The sequence below is a fragment of the Oryzias latipes genome, chromosome 10, assembly GCF_053564925.1.
Source record: "Oryzias latipes strain Hd-rR chromosome 10, Olatipes_Hd-rR_3.1".
In the NCBI taxonomy this organism is placed as follows: domain Eukaryota; kingdom Metazoa; phylum Chordata; class Actinopteri; order Beloniformes; family Adrianichthyidae; genus Oryzias; species Oryzias latipes.
In genome coordinates this window covers 9,194,773-9,216,926 of record NC_136246.1, presented here as the reverse complement: position 1 = coordinate 9,216,926, position 22,154 = coordinate 9,194,773, and the positions used below count along the sequence as shown (strand labels likewise).

Genomic DNA, 22,154 nt, shown 5'->3' with positions numbered 1-22,154 from the left:
GCCAGGATCCCCCAAGGGAGACCCGCCCCCAGCAGATTTCTATATTGACCTACATTAATATATTTTTTTGTTTTTCCAGTTTATTTGAACTCATGTCACCAAACACACAAAGTGACGGTGAAGTCGTGATTAAAACCTTAAGCCAGACTGGTAGATCGGCACATACCTGTTGCCAGAGAGCCTGGACAGGTGTGCAGAACCAGAGTGCATGCATGTAACTGTCAGGTAGATTGCAGTGCTCACAAATGTCTGAGTTACTGAGACCCATTTTGAACATCCTCTGTCCAGTGTAGTAAATTCTGTGAAGAGTTTTGAATTGGAATTTGGTGCAAGTTGGACTTTTTGTCAGTTTAAAGGTGTTTAGACATTCTTGGCCTTAATGCATTTTAGCTGATTGTAGACTGCAGCCCCAGGCTGCCCTTATGAGTTTTATTATTTGTGGGATTTTTCCCATTGTTGTAAAAAGGTATTTGTTTTAACATAAGGCCCTCCACCTATAGTGTCATCCAATTTCATCATTGTTTAGGGCAGTGGTTCTCAAACTTTTTCTCTTGTCCCTCCTTTGGAGAAGGAAAAGAGCCCCCCGAGAAACAACTGTGACAAAATGAGTTATGTTGGGTTCATGTGGACTTGTCTGTATGTGAACATCATTAAAGCCAACATTTGAGTTGTGTGTGGACAGGCCCCGCCCCTTCTAGATTTATATCACAACTGCACCTAACCGTAATGATTATAAACCACCAGCAACTTGTTGCTCTATGCTGCTTCATGGTCCCCCCCCCTCTATAATAACCCTCCTACCCCCCCAACATCCCTCTCTTCTTCCCTCCTTTTCTTTTCTGCCCTGTCCAACACCAAAATGTTACTTAGGTAAGTAAGATGTTAAAGTCAAACCTAAATTACAAAAGGGATTATTTCAAATATACACCTAGTGTGTCAGAAGATTGATAACCCCTATTGTAACAGTAAAATATGTCCAACACTAGAGTCCTTCAGCTCTCATCTGTTTGCTTAGCTGTTGGACAGGACAAGTAAAAAAATATATATAATAAACTCTGACAAAATAGGCCAAATATGTTCAATTTTAATAAAATAAGCCAAATGTGTTTGATTTTCTCAGACTCCCCCCTCATCCTCAGGGTGGAGTCTTAGGTGATTTCAATATACTGATCCCCCTCAGCAGAGCTCAGATCAGCTGGTGCTGCTGCATTAAATGGATTTCTCAGCCAGTCGTATTGAGCACATTGTGTGGGAAATATTTAAAAAAAGAATCCTCGCAAGGAAAACATGTATCAAGTGAATAATCCTATGTTTATTAACCACTGTGCCGCAGCACCCTAGTGTGCCGTGAGAGATGGTCAGGTGTGCCGCGGGAAATCATTAATTTTTATGGATCTAAAAACATTGACCTTCAGCAGAATATCAGCTCCGTGTTCATCAAAAAATGATCAGGTTTCATGCTGAGTAGTTTGCAGACAGCTTTGTGGAACTCTTCAGTATAAATACATTGGATCTCTCAACATCTTGCGTGTCTGTTTTCAGGAGGGCGAGAAAAAATTTCGATAGTAGCTCCTCCCACGAGAGCATCAGGTTTCTAAACACACTTTTGGACAAACGGTGAGCAGGGATTTTGATGCATGTTAGATCAAAAGCAAAGGGCGTGACTTCTTCAAAAATTACAGTTGCTCTTGCACAAACATAAAAAACTAGACCTATTTAAAACTAAATTAACCTTTAGAAAGAATGTCATTTCATTGGGTTTTTGTGAGGTTACATAGCACTGCATTTTAATTAGCTGGAGGGAAATTTTCCTAGGTCCCGAAACGCGGTCTATTTATGTTCTGCCGCAAAAAAAAATTCCGACGTCCAAACATTAGTCCTCCCTCACTTTCCAGCATTGTCCCCAGGGAGGCGTGACCCACAGTTTTAGAACCACTGGTTTAGGGGGTATCAGCATCTTTATGTAGAACTTCTGCTTTTTACACGTAAAAGATAAGCAGCGGGAGTTAAGAATTACATCAAAGAGTGTTCTTTTCATCCGTAGAAAACAGCACAGACAGAATGCTGCCTTCTTTAACATTTCTTTAATGTTGTAAATGACACACGCTTCTTGAACAGAAAGGAAACATCTGTAGGGTTGCAGACCCAATCTTAATCTCATGCTTGTACAGACAGACACAGAGCCATTGTTTGCCATGACTTTATTTACACGTTGGTCTCTTGGATTAGAAGAACTGCTTGCCGTTAGGGGTTAGGCAGGCAGAGATCAAAAACGAGCATGGTAGCATCAGAGAGGAAAGAGAGTAGTCAGGATCCATGCGAGACTCGGGACAGGCAGCATGCAAACAGAGTCAAAGACGAAACAGGATGTGGAAATCAGAAGATCAGGTCCAGATATGTGAAGCTCAGTGCAGTGCTTAAGTGCACTGTGAGTGATTGAACATAAGAGTCAGGTGTGTGGCATCCAGGAAGTGTCTGTTGGGCTTGCTGGGAGACAAAGCTCTGAGTTCTGACAGGTATACTGTCCAAAATGGAAAAGACTTGATGGCATTAACTTCTAAAACATTTTTTGGAATGAATTTTGGCAATGTCATATGTTAGATACCCAAGATTGACAGTGAAATGGTCATCAAATCGTCTTCATCTGACAGCCAGTGCAATGCCAGTGAAAAGGTTTGAGTAAATTCTAAAATACATGCACTTTGTTGACAGCTGTTTACTGGACGCCAAAAATGGTACCAGGTTTGTCAAAATCCGATAGGTCTCGGTGAGATCAGTTACCTAAATGGCTGCAGATGTAGTTATGTGTCTTTTTGAAGATGTTCAGAACAAGAATCTCAAGTTGTTATTTGATAACTTCTTTTGCACCATTCCCCTCCTTCAAGCACTGAAAAACCAAGGAATATGGCACTGGCAAATGTAGAAGTAAAGTCTCCATGGAGCACAAGAGAAGCTCAGCAGTGAAAAGCAACTCAAGCAGATGGGAAGAGGATTTATCTTGTTGTGATCAATAGGCAAAACAGAACTGTCACTCAGTGGTTGGCAGCTGACAGATAGAATAGAATGCCTTTATTGTCACTATACAAATGTACAATCTGCATCGCACGCGCATTGAGATATTTGCAGTTTCAAGCAGCACAAAGTGCTGGAAGGCTATGAGGCAAAAACTCAGATCTGGGAGGAATTTGAGAAAGCCATGAAGAATGATGGTAGGCTTTCAAGATTCATGCCAGCCATTTAATGCCTTTACAAGGGGGAAACATTTCTTTGCCAACACTGTCCAAATCAGCTGGGTAGCTAGCGGGATGGGTCAAATGCGGAGAAGATTTTCCTCATTGTGGGATAAGTAAAGTATCAATTATTATTATTATCAGGGGTGTTGAACTATAGGCCTCGAGGGCCATCTTCATGCTGTTTTTCCAGAAATCCTGACTTATCTGCTGCTGATTACCTGGATCAGGTATGTCTACTCAATAAGGAGCTTCAATATCAGGTTGGTTGGAAAACATGTAGAACATTGGTCCTAGATCCCCAAGCATTTTTACACTTTCATTTTTAAACAAAGACGAAAACTGACAAATGCACACTGTCCCCAATAAAGTAATTTTTACTTTTCAAAGCATTTCGCATCAAAATAAAATTATATTAAAAATCTTTTCTGCAGTGTAAGTCTCAGCCCTTGTGGACAGCTAAAGACACCACTGTGAGATAACCAAAATATTCTCATGATGTTCTTTTATGTAAACGATGGAAAGCTTCTTATATTTCCACTGGGGTCGTAACTGAGATGGCAGTTTGATTTTACCAGCCAATCAGTTCATTCTGAGATTGTTCCCTCCCATTTTTTATAGCTTTGAAAAGAAAATCCTCCTCTAATGCGACATAAGTCATCTGCAGCCCAGAGAATAAGAAGTTCAGAAAATGCATGTTGTACTTTGTTCACTGCTGATACTTCAACTTGGATGTAAGTATATGCAGGAATTTCAGTGTTTAAAAATAAGGATACTAATAATGATAGGTTATAACCTTTTTGCACAGTATGACAAAATGCAGAAAATAATAATGTATATAATGTAACAACTGTTGTGTTGTGTTATAATTATTTTAGGTTGTGCAGATGAGGGATTTGAAACAAAGACTGTAGACTCTGGAGAAGATGTGACCCTGCTCTGTAACAACTCACGGCTGAACTTTGGATTCTTTTTCTGGATGAAAAGTGTTCCCGGACAAATGCCTGAAATCGTAGGAAAAAGATTCGGCAAAAGTGACGAATTCAACAAGATTCATCACTTTACAACCAAAGAAGAAGACGGAAGATTCTTTCTACAAATTTCAGAAGCAAAGCCGAGTGACTCAGCCTTCTATTACTGTTTTACATTTAAAAACTACAAAATAACCTTTATGAAGGCAGTGCTTCTTAGAATTAAAGGTAAATATTGGTTTATTTGAATATCTTATGGTATAAAAAATATATTTTCAGGGACGATTACGTATGTTTGATAAAAAAAGAGACAAATTTATCTGAAAATGTTTTAGACCTATTTCATTTGACCTATGTTTTCTTTTTTATTTGTTTTCCAGGACCGCGGTCTGATTTTCCTGCAGTGGTTCAAAGTTCTGTTGATCTGGATTCTGCAGGAGACGTTGTGGCTCTGCAGTGTTCAGTTCTCTCTGAGTTTAAAAATGATGCATGTCCAGAGGAACAGAGAGTGTTCTGGTTCAGAAAGACTGAAGGGGAATCTCATCCCACTTATATTTACGCCAGAAGAAGCAGTGATGGTGACTGTGACGGGGGTACAGAGACTCAGCCTCTGCAGAGTTGTGTCTACAGCTTCTTGAAGAACGTCAGCTCCTCTGATGGCGGACTTTACTACTGTGCTGTGGCTGCATGTGGAAAAGTGGTTTTTGGAAATGGAACAAAACTGGATGTTCAAGGTAACCAACTTTTTTATAAAATAAATTACAAATTTTTAATAAATAGTTTTTGACATAACATTCCTTGATTTCCATTTCAGTTGATGGCACATATGACTCCATTAACAACAATATATATTTCTCTCTGTTTGTTGGAACCTTGGTTTTGAGTCTCATAATGGTAACATTTTTGATTTGGGTCGTATCAAAAAAATCCTGTGATGTCTGCAAAGGTAAGAGGATATACAGGTTTTGCATGTATTTCTCTTAGTAAAAACCAATACAACTTGGTATTTTTGTAAAAGTTCATATTTCAGGAATTAGACTTTTAACCTTCTAAACATTTTTTACTAAAACAGTGTATTTGGCCTGTAAAGCAACATCTGACACAGTCAATGATGAACAGCAAAGCCAGAAGGTAAGGAAATTACATTTAGCTTATATTTTTAATCTTATTTGTGCATTTCCAATCTTTTAACCTTGATTTTGTTTTATTAGATAAATCAAAACAATGTGGTTTATGCTGCAACAGTCTTTGCCAAGAAGAAAGCTGATAAGACCAAGGGAAAGAAAAGGAGCAATAAAGGAAGAGACCATCTACAGTGATGTCAGATTATATGAGGAAAATTAAGTCTGCATTATACTGAAAACAGGAAAACACATGTCTATGATTATTGTATGATCTTTTAACAGAACTGAAACCTAATGTTAAACCTATTATCACTTCCTTGCAAAATTCCCTGTAGTAAAACGTTTTCTATATGAGTATCATGTTCAACAGATACGATCATGTTTAACAGAAACGTTCATCTATTGAATTTCTTTTTGCTCCGGTTGCTTGCAGGTTATGTCATTCAAAAAGCGTTTTTTTAAATGTGTATTGTAAATATTAAAAAGCTGAAACCTCAAAAAAAAAAAATCTTATTCTTTCACCAAAAAAGCAAACCTTTTTGGCAAGTAAAGTTGTAATAGTATGTCGTCACCCAAAAAATTATGAATCAAAAATAAAACAAGGATCTGTAGTATCACGGATAGAGAAAATGGGATTTTAAACATAGAATAGAAAACAAAAAAATGTAAATAAACCGTAAATATAAAAAAAAAATCTATTTTTTACTGTAACATTTGCACTCCAGTTCAAATAAAATGACATTTAAGATATTTTAATCTAATCACAGCTGTTTTCTTTTAAATCACCCTGTTACGGTTTTAGTTTCTTTGCTTTTGTGTTTTGGTTCTCTTTTTGTTCCGTCATGTTTTGAGTTCAGTTTCCTGTTTTATTTTGAAAGGTTTCCTGTTTTGTTTTAGTTTTGAGTTTTACTTTTGGTCCCCACCTGCCCTTATTTTTGTCACCTGTGTCTCATTTGTCTGAATGTATTTAAGTCCTGTCTTTTTCATTCCTCCTGTGCTGGTCCATATTTTTGCTGTTCCCGTTTCACTGTAGTTTGCCGTTTCCCCTTTCGAGTTTTTGAGCTTGGGTTGCCTGCATAGCAGTGGTTTTGGGTTTTTTCGTTTTTGGATTAAAGTCTTTGTTTCTGGAACCTTCTGCTTCCTGCTCTCTGTAACTGGGTCATTCCATACCCCCCATCGAGACATTCCATTTAGTTGGAAAGTTTTTAACTGTCTTTCTGCTTAGTTTATCTCCATTTTTCTAAATGTATTTATGAAAATACATCTGTAAAAAATAAAAGATAACGCTGTAGAACTCACTACACACCTAATAGCAGCTTAAGAAATCTCCAGCTTGTTCAGAACGCAGCAGCTAGATTGTTAGCTGGAACTAGCTGGAAATAGCAGAAGAGATCACATCACTCCTGTGTTAGTTTCGCTCCATTGGCTCCCAGTTGATTCCAGAATCAAGTTCAAGATCCTCCTGTTAACCTATAAGGCCTTACATGGACTGGCCCCGTCCTATATTAAGGACCTCATAGTCCCTTACCATCCAATGAGAACACTTCGTTCGCAAAATGCAGGACTGCTTGTGGTTCCTAGAATTAGTAAAAGTACGGTTGGAGGTAGAGCGTTTAGTCACCAAGCCCCTGTCTTATGGAATAAGCTCCCAGCTCATGTAAGAGAGGCCGACACAGTTTCTACATTCAAAGTTAGACTGAAAACATTCCTCTTTGGACAGGATTATTGTCAGACTAGTTAGTATTCAGAGATTATTTAACTTAATGTTAAGTTGTTTAAATTAAACTTAATAACTATTTCTTTTAAAAGGCTGCTAGAAGTTGAAGCTGGGGTAACTATGGTGCACTGGGGTTCTGTCTTCTTTTCTTTTCTACTTCTACCCTTCCTCTCCTCCATTCCTGATCATAATTTATCATTTAGTTCTCCATGCCTCTGTTTGGAACAGTGCGATTCATGTATTGTCCCTCTTTTCCTCTCCCCTCCTGGGGAGTGGGAGTGCTTCCAGACTCCAGTTGGCTCATCCGTGCTCCAGTTCCTGACCGTCTACCTCGCCTTTGCTCCACTCCTACACCTGGCTGTGGTTCCTGTCTCTGGCTCGTCTCTGCTCTGTACCTGACCGAGAACCTCGTCTCTGCTCCTACACCTGGCTGTTGTTCCTGTCTCCGGCTCGACTCGCGCCTTTGACTGTCCCCACAACCACGACTGGATGAAGCTCGTCTGCTGGACTTTAAATATGTAGTTGTAGATTTAGATAAGTTAATTCTTCTCTAAGAGTTGTGGTACATCGCCTGTCCGTCCTGGGGGAGGATCCCTCCTTCATGTGGGCACCCCTGAGGTTTCTTCGTTTTTTCCGGAATCCGGTTTTTTTGGGAGTTTTTCCTTACCGCGAAGGGGGGTCTAAGGGCAGGAATGCCAGTATAGCTTAGTCAGTTTGTTAGTTCATTTTACTATATTCCTATTGAACTCTTTGTATTCGTGATCCTTTTGAGTTCATGTTTTACTTCGAAGCCCATCGAGACGACTGTTGTTGTGATTTTGGGCTATACAAATAAAATTGAATTGAATTGAATTGAATTAATACACTTATCTCAGACAGACATGAACATTTCATACTTTTCTGTCTTGTTTAAACTTTCAAAGTCCAAACCTTCAAAAAAGTGAGGCACAGCACAGAGAAGACTAACTGACAAATGTCTCGAGTAAAAGGATGCAGAACACGGTGAGCTGCAAAGGAAAAAAAAAAGCATGCAAATTTGCACTAAAAAAATTCAGTAAAACAGCGAGGTGAACTGCTATTGCAATGGTCCACTGTACAGTGTCTAATGCAACGTTGATCGACACATAAATGTAGAACTTTCCTAATATCTTTGAAGAAAATGTAATGGATGAAGACAAACCAAGTGTGCACGTGTGTGAGAGACTTCTCCGTGCATTTTCAGTCTGTTTGTATCTAATTTGTTTTTTTTTTTCAGGCTGAACTTCTACACATATTACATTCCTCCTTGGTCCAATATGTACCTCCTATGTTTATAAAAACAATACTGTTATGATATGAAACTCAATCAGTGGTTGGTAAAAACAATATATTGGGTTTGTAATTTTGTAAATCTGGCTCTGAAATAGTCAGTACTCCACTAGCCCCAAACCTCACCACACATAACTGTTGAGCTTGCCTTTACATATACCATAGTTTTGGCTGCAATACCCAACTCCTTGTGAGGGTTTGGAGTATCTCCACTCTGGAATCATTTGTGGTAAGAGGAAACAGGCTAGTGTGGGTTTGGTCATTGTCCCTTAGCTCTAGCATCATTTGTTGAGGTTCACCCTTGTGAATGAGAAGATTGTATCTCTGTACCTCCAGGTAGAATACAAGTCTTTTACTGTGAAATTGGCCGCTCAGCCCAACAGCATTACAGCGTACCCAGACTTAATGGAGTCTTAGGCTCAGGATGGGACTGGGGACTCCTTTGATTGACAGACCGATTTCACATATGCAGACAAGTAAACGTAGCACAGTGCATTTAGCACCAAAACAATTCTATGCAAAAGTCAGTGTATAGTTGTGTATAATACAGTATATAGTTGTGTCATTACACAAAAAATGCTAGCAACCATTTGAGGGGGAAGCCTTTTTCTGCAATTTATGAGCTGTTGACCTTAACTGAGGAGATAACCAAAAGTTGGAAGGAATATTTTGAGGATCTCCCTAATCTTACAGACAGCCTTCTGCTAAGGAAGCAGAGGCTAGAAGCAGAGGCTAGAACCAGATGTTGGCCAATCACACAGGCTGAGGTCTCAGAGGTGACTGAAAAGCTTCTTGGTGGCAAAGCCTTGGGGATAGATGAAGTCCACCTTGGGTCTATCAAGTCTATGGAAGTTGCTGGACTTTTTCGGATGGCACGCCTTAGTGAAATTGTGTGGCTGTTTTGGGACAGTGCCTCTGAACTGACAGACTTGGGTGTCGGTTCCTCTATCCAACACAGTTAGCTCCAACTACAGTGAGATCAGTCCACCTGTGAAAGTCTGATCCAGGGCACTGGAGGTGAAAATTCAACTGAAAATGTAATTTAAAAGCCCCTGTTATTTTTCACAGACATTCATTTTTGATTGACTCTTTATGTAGTGTAAAGCCTGGTCTAAAGTTTTTCAGAAGCCTTATACAGCTATGCTAAAATCCTCCCACATCACAGAGCAGAATCCTAGGCCCTATTTTATATAGTATTATAAATAAATGATGGTAGAAGACCTACTGTAACTAATACCAGAACATTGTAATGATTAAATCTTAATAATAAAATTCACTGTAACATGAGACATAAATTAAAACATGAAAGAATATTGTCTTAAATGAGGATCATCGTGTTTAGTCAACCAAAAAACAGAAAAAATGTGTGAACATGCAAAATACCTAAAGATAAACATACTGAAACCAATGTCCATACCACAGGTAAACAGATGATGCTATTATAGTCTTTGGACTATGTATATAGAAACCGAACCAAAATGACCAAGGAAAATACTTTTAACACAAGAACCCTATACATGGTAAAAAGAGCTAAATAATGGAAACTAAAATACAACCCGTCCGAACACTTCTGGACATATAGAGTGTGAAGATAAATGGCGATAGTACAGTTCCCTGTGGTGCTCCGGTGTTGCTCATCAATGTCCCAGATACACAGTCTCCTAGTCGGACAAACTGTGACCTAAGAGTCAGATTGTTGTGGATCCAGTTGACAAAAACTGGATCAACTCCCATCCTCTCGAGCTTCCCCTTCAGCAGCTGAGGCTGGACTGTGTCAAAGGCACTTGTGAACTCGAAAAACATCACCCTCACATATCTGCCAGTCCCTTCCAGAAAGGAGAGCACCCTATGGACCATATACAGAACTGAACCCTCCACTCCCATACTGTCCTGATAGGTAAACTGAAGGGGGTCCAGTGCCCCCTCCACCTGGGGTTTGAGCCTCCGGAGTAGTAGCCTCTCAAAAGTCTTCATTATGACAGATGTCAGGGCAACTGGTCTATAGTCCTTCATCCCTGCAGGCCTTGTCACCTTGGGCACTGGGACAAGGCATGAGGTCTTCCACAAGATGGTTCGAAGAGGCACCGCAAGCTCTGACGCACAATCCTTTAGCAACCGTGGTGATATTCGGTCAGGACCAGCAGATTTCCAACCATTGAGCCTCCTGAGCTCTATGCACACTTCCTCTACACTTATAGGTGGCATAGCATCAGGGCTGGAGCTGGAGCAGGCGCTGCCGGGTGGAGGAGAAGAGCAGGTCACAGCCGTAGAGGTGTAGGAGCTGCCACTTGGTGGAGTAGAGGAACCAGTCACAGCAGCAGAAGTCAAGGATCTGCCACTGGGTGGAAAAGGGGAGCCGGTCACATCAGCAGAGGTGGAGGAGTCACTTATGGTTGGGTATGGGTGAGCATGTACTGAGTCAAACCTATCATAAAAATGATTGAACTCATCCGCCTTGGCCACATCACCAGGCACAGTTCATCCCCTCTCCTTAAAGCCAGTAATGGCTCTCATGCCGCTCCATACCTCTCTAGTGTTCTTATTCTGCAGCTTCCTCTCAAGCCCAGATTTGTAATCCCTCCTAGCGCGCCTTATGGCTCTTCTCAGATCATGTTGAGCCACCCTCGCTTTGTGCCGATCACCAGTCTTAAAGGCCTGCTTCTTCAGATTTAACAGGTGCTTCATACTGCTTTTAATCCACGGCTTGTTAATGTGAAATCAGCGTACTTTTTTCAGAGGCACTGCCACATCTGTACAGAAGTTGATGTAATCAGTGACACAGCCCGATCGATGTCACTGTCTCCCACCAGCAAGTCCCAGTCAGTAGATTCAAAATCTGGTAGCTTTAGGCAGCCTCATCACACATGGCTTATATGATGGTCTGAGCTGAATGAGGTTATGATCAGACCTACCAAGGGGGGGTAGAGCCACAACAGTGTAGGCAGATCTTAAATTCACATAACACAGGTCCAGAGTGTTTTTGTGTCTAGTTGGACAGTTGACATATTGTGTGAAAACCCCTGAGTGAGAGCTCACATCAACATGATTGAAGTCCCCTGATATTATGATGAGCGCCTCTGGGTGTGCAGACTGAGCCCTCACTGCCACTTCCTGGATGATGTCACACACTGATGATGGGTCCGCCCGCGGCGGAATGTGAACAACACTGGTGACTACGTTGGAAAACTCTCGTGGAAGATAGTATGGTTTTATACCGACCACCAAGAGCTCCACATCACGAGTGTGGATCTTGTTTTCGACCGTGATGTGACTGAGATGGCACCACTTGTTGCTGACCAGCACAGCAAGTCCACCACCCTTCGTTTTTCCGCATAGTTCCACCTCTCTGTCTGCTCTGACGAGTGCGTAGCCGGGGATGCTAACAGCTGAGTCGGGGATCACGTCAGTCGGCCAGCTCTCCGTGAGCAGATATAAACTCACACGGAAAGCCTCGTCAGTTCTTACCAAGGCGACCAGCTCCTCACACTTGTTCGGTAGAGAGTTTACATTCCCCATTATAATCGATGGGACGAAGGGCTTGTTTCTCCACCTTCTAGCCTTTAGTTTTGCCCCAGCACATCATCCACAGAAGGGATTCTAAATCTCCGGAGGAATCAGATGTTTACATCCATTCGATGTGTGTCGTAATTGAAGGAGTATATCTCTCGAGTACTTGTAGATGCACATTTTGGTCAATAGATTTTGGATAGACTGCTACACTCGAGTCCCCAGAACATGGATGGCGCTAGCAAGAAGCTTGGCGATTCCGGAGGAAAACAGAGCTAATCCACACCGTGAGATGTCAGAGGGAGATCTCCTCTTGGGCAGATGCACAGTTTGCACAAGCATGCGCAGTAGGTCTTCTTCTTCTACAGTAGGTCTTCTTTTGCTGGGAGGCCACAATAAGATTGTAATGAGCCAGGGCGAGTGCGAGTGTGGTAGCAGGCAGTCTGAGTCAAAGCAGAGGGACTGTGAACGGAAAAGAAAAAACTGTGAGTGAGGATCTGAGGCTGGGTCGGTAGGCAGGCAGGTGGAGATCTCATAGAGAGGGTGAAATGAGGTCTGGAGTGGTGAACATTCCAAAATGTGATGAGACAAGGTTAGGACGGAAAGCGAGAGCAAAGAAAGAGGATCCAAGCTGGACAGGCGGTTAGACAGACAAGCAAAGAACTTGGCGTGAGGAGGGCTGGAAAGTAGCTTAAGTACTGACAACTTTCTGGCAATGAGCTTGGGGAAGTGGCAGGTTTAAGTAGTGTGAAGATCAGGTGCCATAAATTAACTTGATTGCCAGGTGGGGCATATCCTCCACAGAACACAGGATTAACTATGGACACATGAACAGTAGGGTGAGTCCGAAGTGGTCTAGGTAACTGAAGGCAGACTGCGAAAGGGGTCACAACCTTGGAGATGGGTAAATTCCTACAAAATATAGTGCCAGCTTGATACTCTACACTCGCAGAGGCAGGTCTGCTGAGGACAACCAGACCCTTTGCCCAATGGTATAACAAAAGTCAAAAAACATCTCTTGTTAGCATACCTTCATCTCTTGGGGTCCAAAGAGGGGAGCTTGATACCCATAGACAACTTTGAACGGTTTAAGCACTGCAGCAGAGGGTGTTCTGTGCATATTCTGCTCAGACCAAGTTCTGCACCCATGATGAAGGGTCCCAACTACACAGGATCTTCAGTGATATCTCCAGTTGTTTGTTGAGTCTCTGAGTCTGTCCATTGGACTGGGGGTGGAAACCTGGGGATGAACTCACAGAAATCCCTAAGAGTGGACAAAACTCTGACCAGATAAAATGAGGGCTTCTATCAGACATGAATAGCCATGAATCCGAAACACAGGATCAAGCATTAACTGGGCTGTGTCTTTGGCAGATGGGGTTTAGGCAAGGCGATATAATGGACCATCTTGCCCCCAAGATAGTGGCAACCTGGTAACAAACTCATGAGAAATATGAGACCAAGGTATAGGTACAGGTAGGGGATGTAAGTGACTAGACACGAGATTTATGGGATGGCTAAAATCTGCTGCAGTCTGGGCAAGCAGAGACATACTGTTGGACATCCTGGTCCAACTTTGGCTGCCAGAACTGGACATCAGTCCTTAGTTCAAACCCCAAAAGGCACTACAGCATTGTTTCATTATGCACATTTTTAAAAAATGGCATTAAATAAATGTCTGCAGTTTCTTGCTGGGCCATTTCTCTTTTACATTTGTATTTTCACCTAAAATGAACACATACTTACATTCATTCTTCAACAATATAATCATTGCTTTTTAAAGCTTTTTGCACCAATTTTTTTTCTTTTTTTGCAGTAGGTCTCTTCCCTTGTAGACAGCCAAAGCCACCACTATGAGATAACTAAAACATGCTAGTGATGTTGCTTTACGCAAGTGATGGAAAGATTTGCTTGTTATGTTTCCACTGGGGTTGTAACTGAGATGGCAGTTTGATTACCAGCCAATCAGTTTGTTTTAAAATTGTTCCCTCCCATTTTTTTATAGCAACAACAGAGAAAATCATCCTCTAATGCGACACAAGTCATCTGCAGACGAGAGAATAAGAAGTTTAGAAAAATGCACGTCGTACTATGCACAATACTGATACTTCAACTTGGATGTAAGTATGTGTAGAAAGTGTTTTAAAAATAGGGATAATATTAATAACAAGAGTTATTGTCTTTTTGCATAGTATGACAAAATGTAGAATATATTGTATTGATTATACTGTAATAATTGTGTTGTGTTACAACTGTTTTAGGTTGTACAGATGAGGGATTTGAAATAAAGACAGTAAACGCTGGAGAAGATGTGACCCTACCCTGTTACAACAAAAGCCTGAACTTTGCAATCTTTTTCTGGATCAAACTTGTTCCTGGAAAAATGCCTGAAATCCTAGGAAAAGGATTCAGCAATGGTGCTGGAGAGAAGAAGATTGGTCATTTTACAACCAAAGAAGAAGAAGGAAAATTTATTCTTCATACTGCAAAAGCTAAGCCAAGTGACTCTGCCTTCTATTACTGTTTATCATTGGATGGTACAGACATCACCTTCATTAGGGCAGTATTTCTAGAAATTAAAGGTCAGTATTGGCATTATAAAATATCTTGTGGTTTTTAAAAACCCATTTTAGTCAAGTGTTCAATAAAAATAATGAAAACTTTTCTGAGATCATTTTTATGTTTATTATAGCCTTTTTTAAACCGTTCTTATTCTTCCAGGACCGCACTCTGATTTTCCTGCAGTGGTTCAAAGTTCTGTTGATCCGGTTTCTGCAGGAGACGTTGTGGCTCTGCAGTGTTCAGTTCTCTCTGAGTTTAAAAATGATGCATGTCCAGAGGAACAGAGAGTGTTCTGGTTCAGAAAGACTGAAGGGGAATCTCATCCCACTTATATTTACGCCAGAAGAAGCAGTGATGGTGACTGTGACGGGGGTACAGAGACTCAGCCTCTGCAGAGTTGTGTCTACAGCTTCTTGAAGAACGTCAGCTCCTCTGATGCTGGACTTTACTACTGTGCTGTGGCTGCGTGTGGAAAAGTGGTTTTTGGAAATGGAACAAAACTGGATGTTCAAGGTAACTTACTTTTTAAGATAATGGCATAATTTGTTAATACAAAAAGAAAAAATCTTTTTAGTATATCGCTTTTGACAATAATTTTTCTTTTTTTCCATTTTAGGAGATGGAACTCATGATTACATGTGCAACAACATATTTTTCTTTCTGTTTTTTGGAACCTTGGTTTTCAGTCTCATGATGGTAACATTTCTATTTTGTGTTGTATCAAAGAAATCCTGTGCTGTCTGCAAAGGTAAGAGGATATACAGGTTTTCTTTCATAAAAACATAATTATCTCTATTTAAGAAGAAAATTAATGGATGTCCATGCTTTTTCATGTATTTCCTTTAAGTAAATACTTTGTATTTTTGCACATAAGTTTGGAGTTTAGATTTTTGACATCTGACATCCAGTATCTTTATGTGTCATGATTTCTAAAACAGCGCGTTTCTCTTGTACAACAAATCCTGAAACAGTCAGGGATGAACGCCAAAACCCGGAGGTAATGAATTTACACAAAGACAAAAAATGGTTGCCTGATTTGTGTGTCTAAAAATTTTGTTCTTTTAATTTTGATTTATTTTTATAGAGAAATCAAAACAATGTGGTTTATGCTACAACAGTCTTTGCAAAGAAGAAAGCTGAAAAGACAAGGGGAAGAAAAGGAGCAGCAAAGGAAGAGACCATCTACAGTGATGTGAGAGTATTTGAGTTGAATTAATCATACATTAACTGAAAACATAGATGATTGTTTTAGGATGATAGTAGTAGTTTAATAGATCTGTGCACAAAATTCCGTTTGAACAAGCTTTGTCATTGAAAAACAGTTGACACAAAAAGTTTGGTCTGTTAAGTAATTCTAATTACTGTACATCTAAAGCTGATGTTGAAAGCACGACCAAAACTGATGTTAAGCCAAATGATGCATATCTACCTTCAAAATCTTTGTAATAAAATATTTTCCATTACCTGTCTTTTTCTTTATAATATGCGTCAAGTCTAAGATTTCTTTATGGTTTGGTTGTTTACACATACTCTTCTTAAAAGAAAAAAATGTCTTTTTCAGTTTAAAAAAAAAAATCTTAAAAAAAACCCATCATTTACTTAATAGAAAAAAAAAATCAATAGTTAAGGTTGTCTTTCCATTAATTTTCTAGCCCCCCAAGTCCCCAAGTTGCATAAATGACGAATATAATATCACACATGAAATATGTGTAAGGTAAACAAAAAAAAAAGCAACACAACCAACATTTATAAGAGTGTGTGGGCTGCAGTACAGATTGCTCAAAGTTTCACAAGATTGATTCCATCCAAAATGTTTATTTTTCATTTACAAGATCAAGTTGTTTTGCATGCCTTTTCTTTTAACTCATGAGTCTCATTCTACTTAATTCACTTCAGTCATTAATGATGTAGTTGAGAGTTAACCTGCCTATTTAGCATCTTACTTTCTCTTTAACCAAAGTATTTATGAAAACATAGAACTAGGGTGCAGAAAAATGGCAGCAGGTGCTCTGGACTGATGAGCCAACATGTAAAACTTTTGGCTGAAGCAGAAGGCAGTTTTTTTCTTTGAGTAATAAGTGTCTGCATGCGACAGTGATGCATGAAAGGCAAGGAGGAATGAAAAGAAAACAGGTCTAGTGGTGGGTAGCCTTTGAACATTTAAAGAAATTTTTATAGACAATGGTTAAAAATACCAAAAACCTGCAGGAGATTTTCCTAGTCTTTATGTGAGTCTTTTTTTAAATTAACCTTGGAGATGGTGGATTTATAACTTGACAAATTAATGGTCCAAAAATCAATTCAATTTTGTATTTGCCCCTCTTGTACATACAGTATGTAAATATCCTGTCTGCACAAAGGTAAGAAGGTAAGAAATCTCCACTGTCATCTACTCTCTCTGCTCCTCAGCAGACAGCTATTTTAATTATCCAACAGAGCAACATGTAAAATATGTCTGTAGATAGATTTTCCCGCCAGTCAAGGATGGTTGCGTCTGCAGCTTCAGTTCGCAATCCAGAGATGCCTGTGTTACATAAAAAAACTCCGAGCAGACAAGAAAGAACAGGCACAGACAACCTTGTGCTGAGTTCAGCACTTGTTCAGTTTGCAGCAAGTGAGCACAGGTTTTATTACAAGACACTCAATGTTCATGTTAATTCATAATCGAAAGTTTAAAAGTATGACCAAAACCTGATCATCTCCACAGAAACAAACACCTTCTCTGGTTGTACAAAGACTGGACATCTTTTAATTGGGCCGAAAACCCCACATTCCCAAAGAACCTTTTACAGAACACTGCAAAGGATGAGATTGAACGTTTTCTCTAAAGCAACAAGGCACATATGGATTGGATGTGTAAACTCCCTTAAATTTTCAAGCACTCTGTGTAAGGTATAGAGCTGTTCTGCAGTTCTGCGACTGAAACAAAGACCACACTTTTCCTCCAGTATTAGAAGTTTGACATTTGGTCAAATTTTTATTTCCAGTATCTTGAAGTACAGACTTTCTCAGAGAGGCTAGGTATTGTGATGTTGGTAGTTGGGGCACACCATCTGATCCCCCTTCTTGAACCAAAAAAAGAAATTCACTTGTTTTGAGAATTTTAAGAAGGTTCATTAAATATTCCTTCCACCTCTTGACATTGTCCTCAGTCAAGGGCAGCTCAGCATCTGCTCTGTAGTTCAGAGTTTGATCAACAATGTGTTAGAGTTCACTAGGCTGGACCCAGAAGCAGGACAGAACAGAGATGGTTGGTGAGAAAGAGTTTTTAATCAGTCCCAGTGGTGGTGGGGAAGTTCCGGCTCAGACGGCTGGATCCTGGACGGCAGATGAGGGGGGGCTGGTAGCCCAAATAGGCCTCAAAAGGGGACCTTCATGTGGCGGAAGAGACCAGACTATTATGGGCGTATTCTATCCAGCTCAGATGGTTAGACCACGAACTGGGGTTCTGGGAACAAACGCATCGAAGGGCAGACTCCAAATCCTGGTTCGTGCGTTCGGTCTGTCCATTGGTTTGGGGGTGGAAACCAGAGGAAAGGGCAGGCCGTGGCACCCAGTCCCTGGCAAAAGTTCTTCCAGACCTTGGAAGAAAACTGGGGGCCACGATCAGAAACAATGTCACAGGGAAAACATTGTCAGTGAGGCACCTGGCGGTCTCAGTAGCAGTGGGAAGTTTGGGCAGCGCCACGAAATGAGCAGCCTTGGAGAATCTGTCCACAATCGTTAAGATGACAGTGTTCCCTTGAGAGGCGGGGAGTCCGGTGATGAAATCCACTGCTATGTGAGACGATGGTCTGGAAGGGACAGGAAGTGGATTAAGAAGGCCAGCAGGAGCTTGATGGGAGGATTTGCTGGTGGCACAAATGGTGCAAGCAGCCACATAGGCCTTAGTGTCTGAGATGATGGAAGGCCACCAGAAATGCTGCTGGACTTGGAGTAGAGTCCGACGGAACCCCGGATGGCAGGAGAACCGAGACGCATGGACCCAAGTCAACACTCGAGACCGGACCGACGCTGGGACATACTGGCAATTGGGTGGTCCACCTCCGGGGTCCGGATCAGTGGCCAGAGCTTGCTGGATGGCGGTCTCGATCTCCCAGGAGAGACTGGCAAGCACACAGGACGTAGGGAGGATGGGACTAGAGGAGGTCTCTGGTTCTTCAGGGGAATGCAGGCGGGAGAGCGCATCTGGCTTCACGTTGCGTGACCCAGGGGGAAAGGAGACAGTAAAATTAAACCGGCTAAAAAACAAAGCCCAACGGGCCTGACGAGGGATAAGTCTTCTGGCAGAAACGATGTATTCAAGGTTTTTATGATCTCTCCAGACTATAAAGGGAAGTTTGGCACCCTCCAGCCAATGGCGCCATTCTTCCAAGGCCAATTTAATGGCCAGCAATTCCCTATTACCAACGTCGTAATTGCGCTCGGAGGGTGACAGTTTGCGGGAAAAGAATGCACACGGGTGAAGCTTCCCATCTGGAGTGCGTTGGGAGAGGACCGCCCCCACCCCGGTATCAGAGGCATCCACCTCCACCACAAACTGTCGAGAGGGATCGGCTGGGGCCAACACAGGGGCGGTGGTGAACCGGGTCTTGAGAAGGCTGAAGGCGTCCTCAGCTTCCTGGCTCCACAAAAAAGGAGTCTTGGGAGATGTAAGAGACGTTAGGGGGCATACAATGCTGCTGAAGTTGTGCATGAAGCGACGATAAAAATGAGAAAAACCAAGGAAACGCTGAAGGTCTTTACCGGAGGTTGGTCGGGGCCATTCCTTAATGGCAGCGACCTTCGCGGGATCCATGTTAACATGACCCCTTTACTATAACGAAACCTAGGAACGAGATCTTGGGGACATGGAATTCACATTGGACATGGGAATCGAGAGAGGGGGAATAGATAAGAATGTCGTCCAGGTAGACAAACACAAACCGATTAAGAAAGTCTCTGAGCACGTCATTTACGAGTGCCTGGAATACTGCTGGTGCATTGGTTAACCCAAAAGGCATCACCAGGTACTCGAAGTGGCCTAAAGGTGTGTTGAATGCTGTCTTCCAATCGTCTCCCTCCCGCACCCGCACAAGATGGTAAGCATTACGGAGATCTAATTTGGTAATAACCGAAGCTCCCTGGAGATACTCAAAGGCTGAATTTAGTAACGGCAAGGGGTATTTGTTCTTTACCGTGATGTTATTGAGTTGACGGTAGTCAATACAGGGCTGAAGAGACTTGTCCTTCTTCTCCACAAAGAAAAAAATAGCCACCAGGGGAGAAGAGGATGGTCGGATTATGCCCGCAGCGAGGGACTCCTTGATGAACCGTTCCATGGTCGTGAGTTCCGGTCTGGAGAGACTGTACAGTTTGGAAGAAGGTAAGGTGACACCTGGAAGCAGATCTATGGCAATGTCATACTGTCTGTGAGGAGGAAGCCCTTTGCTTACTGAACACCGCTGCCAGGTCATGATACACCGGAGGGACGCCAGACAGGTCTGGGGAAACAGGTGGCAAATCAGTAGTCTGTAAATCAGGAAGGGCAGAGTGGAGACAGGTGGAGTGACAGTAAGGACTCCAACTTATAATGCAGTTTGTCTGCCAGTCAATGTGGGGATTATGCAAACTAAGCCATGGACGACCCAAAATGATCTGGCAGGAAGTAGCCTGAAAAACATATAACTGGAGAGACTCACAGTGGTTGCCAGAAAAACACAGGGTAACAGGAGTAGTCTGGTCTGAATCAGAGTTAGAGTCTGTCCGTTAGCTGCACTGACCTTTAAGCAGGGGTCCAGGGGGAGGAGAGTTAGTCCAGCTTCAAGGTCTAGGTTCCTATTGATGAGAGAAAGAGAGAGTGACCAGGAATTCAGTTCTAGCTGGGGTTTGAGAGTCAGAGTCAGCGCCCTTCAGTGTCCCCATGATCACTGAAGGGCTCTCTCTTTTGGCTTGAGGGGGCAGACTGCCAATTGGTGATTTTTACTGCCACAGTAAAAACATTCTCCTCTTGTCCGACGCTCCTCTCTTTCCTTTGGTGTTAAACGCGTCCTACCAAGCTGCATCGGTTCCTCAGGGGTTAATGAGTGAGCAGGAATATCGGCAGAAGAAAAATCAGAAGGGGGCGTGACCGGACGTGTCGTGGTTCTCGGCAAGGCCAGCTGGGACTTGTAGTTTCGAGAGCTGCGGCGCTCGCGGAGGCGGTTATCAATTCGAATGGAAAGTGTAATCAAAGACTCAAGGGAGGCCGGTTTATCATAATGCAATAGTTCATCTTTGATTGAATCTGTTAATCCGTTATAGAAAACTTCTTGTAGGGCTCGCGTGTCCCAACCTGCTTCCGTGGCTAAGATGCGGAAGTCAACGGAGTACTCAGCCACAGAGCGTCTCTCCTGTCGGAGACTGAGCAGTTTCCTGGAGGAGTCGTGGTATTTTTCTGGCGTTTCAAACACTTGTTTGAAATGCCCCAAAAAGGCTTGAAAAGATAATGGAGCGGAGCTGGGATTAGCCAGGAAGGCTTCTGCCCATTCCAGAGCCCGACCTCGCAATAAACCAACGACGAAGGCGATCTTGGCTTCATCCGAGGAATACATGGCAGACTGTTGCAAGAAGACCAGAGTGCATTGCAGGAGAAAACCACGACAGTGATCGGTGGTTCCGGAAAATAGATCCGGGTTAGGAATACGTGCTTCATGTATGGGCGAGGAACTCACAGGAGGCAGCTGAGGAGGAGGAGCTGCTGAAGCCGAAGGTAAGTGCGTCGCGTCAGCGATGGTCTGAAGCAGAGATTGGAGTTGTGCAAGTTGCTGCGAGATGGTCTGTTGATTGTTTGACAGAGCGTCGATCATCTGTCCTTGTTGGTCCAGGGTGGAGGCATAGGTAGACAGAGTCTGATTAATGGGGTCTGACCCTGCTGGGTCCATAATGGTCAGTCCGTTCTGTTAGAGTTCACGAGGCTGGACCCAGAAGCAGGACAGAACAGAGATGGTTGGTGAGAAAGAGTTTTTAATCAGTCCCAGTGGTGGTGGGGAAGTTCTGGCTCAGACAGCTGGATCCTGGATGGCAGCTGAGACCAAAGGTGTGGAGGATGCTGGAGGCAATGTTGGAAGGAAACAGATTAACAGTTGATGAGGATTCTTGGCATAGGCGTGAGCATAGGCATAGAAATGGCTTTGACGAGATCTAGAGTTTAGCATAGGTCTATATTCTACCGCTGAGAGCAGACGGACTGACATCGGCTGGAAGGTGAGGAGTCCATAAATAGGCCGAAGGTTGACGAGGTGACTGGAAACAGGTGAGGTGATTATTCCCCGGTAGGAGTGGGAGGAGTCCATAATCCTAACACAATGTGCTAAAGGACATGTTAAATAAGTTCGTGTTTTTTTATTTGGACAACATTTTGGTCTTCTGTCCAGATCTCGAGACCCATGTGCAGCACGTCAGAGCCATACTCTAGTGCCTCCTTGGAACCCAGCTGTACTGCAAGGCCGAGAAGTGTGAATTCCACACCACGCACGCACCAGTTTCTCGGCCATGTGGTCTCACCTAGATCTGTGCTTATGAATGACGACAAAGTTCTGGAGTGTCTTGCTCCTACCGAACGCAAACAGGTTCAGCGTTTTCTTGGATTTACCAACTTCTACAGGCAGTTCATCAGAGGCTTTAGTGATATGGCTGCACCCCTGCATGGACTAACATCGGCCAAGGTACCTTTTATCTGGGATGGGGGAGCAGATGGAGCATTTACCGAGCGAAA

The 22,154-nt window shown here is 42.3% G+C and overlaps 2 protein-coding genes across 3 annotated transcripts; both read left to right on the top strand.

Annotated features, from left to right (window-relative positions):
* The first annotated feature begins 2,468 nt into the window (after nucleotides 1–2,468).
* LOC101169767 (uncharacterized) lies at nucleotides 2,469–5,780 on the top strand. 2 transcript variants are annotated; one of them, XM_078953508.1, is made up of 6 exons: nucleotides 2,469–2,673; nucleotides 4,109–4,429; nucleotides 4,582–4,935; nucleotides 5,016–5,147; nucleotides 5,274–5,332; nucleotides 5,413–5,780. In XM_078953508.1, the coding sequence occupies exons 2-6, from the start codon at nucleotides 4,210–4,212 to the stop codon at nucleotides 5,518–5,520; spliced, it is 873 nt and encodes a 290-aa protein (XP_078809634.1). In that variant the 5' UTR covers nucleotides 2,469–2,673; nucleotides 4,109–4,209; the 3' UTR covers nucleotides 5,521–5,780. The 2 variants fall into 2 exon arrangements, with proteins under 2 accessions (XP_078809634.1, XP_078809633.1); XM_078953507.1 differs by lacking the exon at nucleotides 2,469–2,673 and adding an exon at nucleotides 3,852–3,964.
* Nucleotides 5,781–12,388: 6,608 nt separating this feature from the next.
* Nucleotides 12,389–15,882, top strand: LOC101171787 (uncharacterized). The gene is made up of 6 exons (XM_023959439.2): nucleotides 12,389–13,977; nucleotides 14,119–14,439; nucleotides 14,579–14,932; nucleotides 15,036–15,167; nucleotides 15,358–15,416; nucleotides 15,504–15,882. The coding sequence occupies exons 1-6, from the start codon at nucleotides 13,935–13,937 to the stop codon at nucleotides 15,633–15,635; spliced, it is 1,041 nt and encodes a 346-aa protein (XP_023815207.2). The 5' UTR covers nucleotides 12,389–13,934; the 3' UTR covers nucleotides 15,636–15,882.
* The last annotated feature ends 6,272 nt before the right edge of the window (nucleotides 15,883–22,154 follow it).

Excerpts from the sequence above, each read along its gene's own strand:
- LOC101171787 (XM_023959439.2), top strand. The coding sequence starts at position 13,935 with ATGCACGTCGTACTATGCACAATACTGATACTTCAACTTGGAT. Across the intron at positions 13,978-14,118 it reads ACTGATACTTCAACTTGGAT|GTTGTACAGATGAGGGATTT; the intron begins GTAAGTATGTGT and ends CAACTGTTTTAG. Across the intron at positions 14,440-14,578 it reads AGTATTTCTAGAAATTAAAG|GACCGCACTCTGATTTTCCT; the intron begins GTCAGTATTGGC and ends TTATTCTTCCAG.
- LOC101169767 (XM_078953507.1), top strand. The coding sequence starts at position 3,922 with ATGCATGTTGTACTTTGTTCACTGCTGATACTTCAACTTGGAT. Across the intron at positions 4,936-5,015 it reads AACAAAACTGGATGTTCAAG|TTGATGGCACATATGACTCC; the intron begins GTAACCAACTTT and ends TTTCCATTTCAG. Across the intron at positions 5,148-5,273 it reads ATCCTGTGATGTCTGCAAAG|TGTATTTGGCCTGTAAAGCA; the intron begins GTAAGAGGATAT and ends TTACTAAAACAG.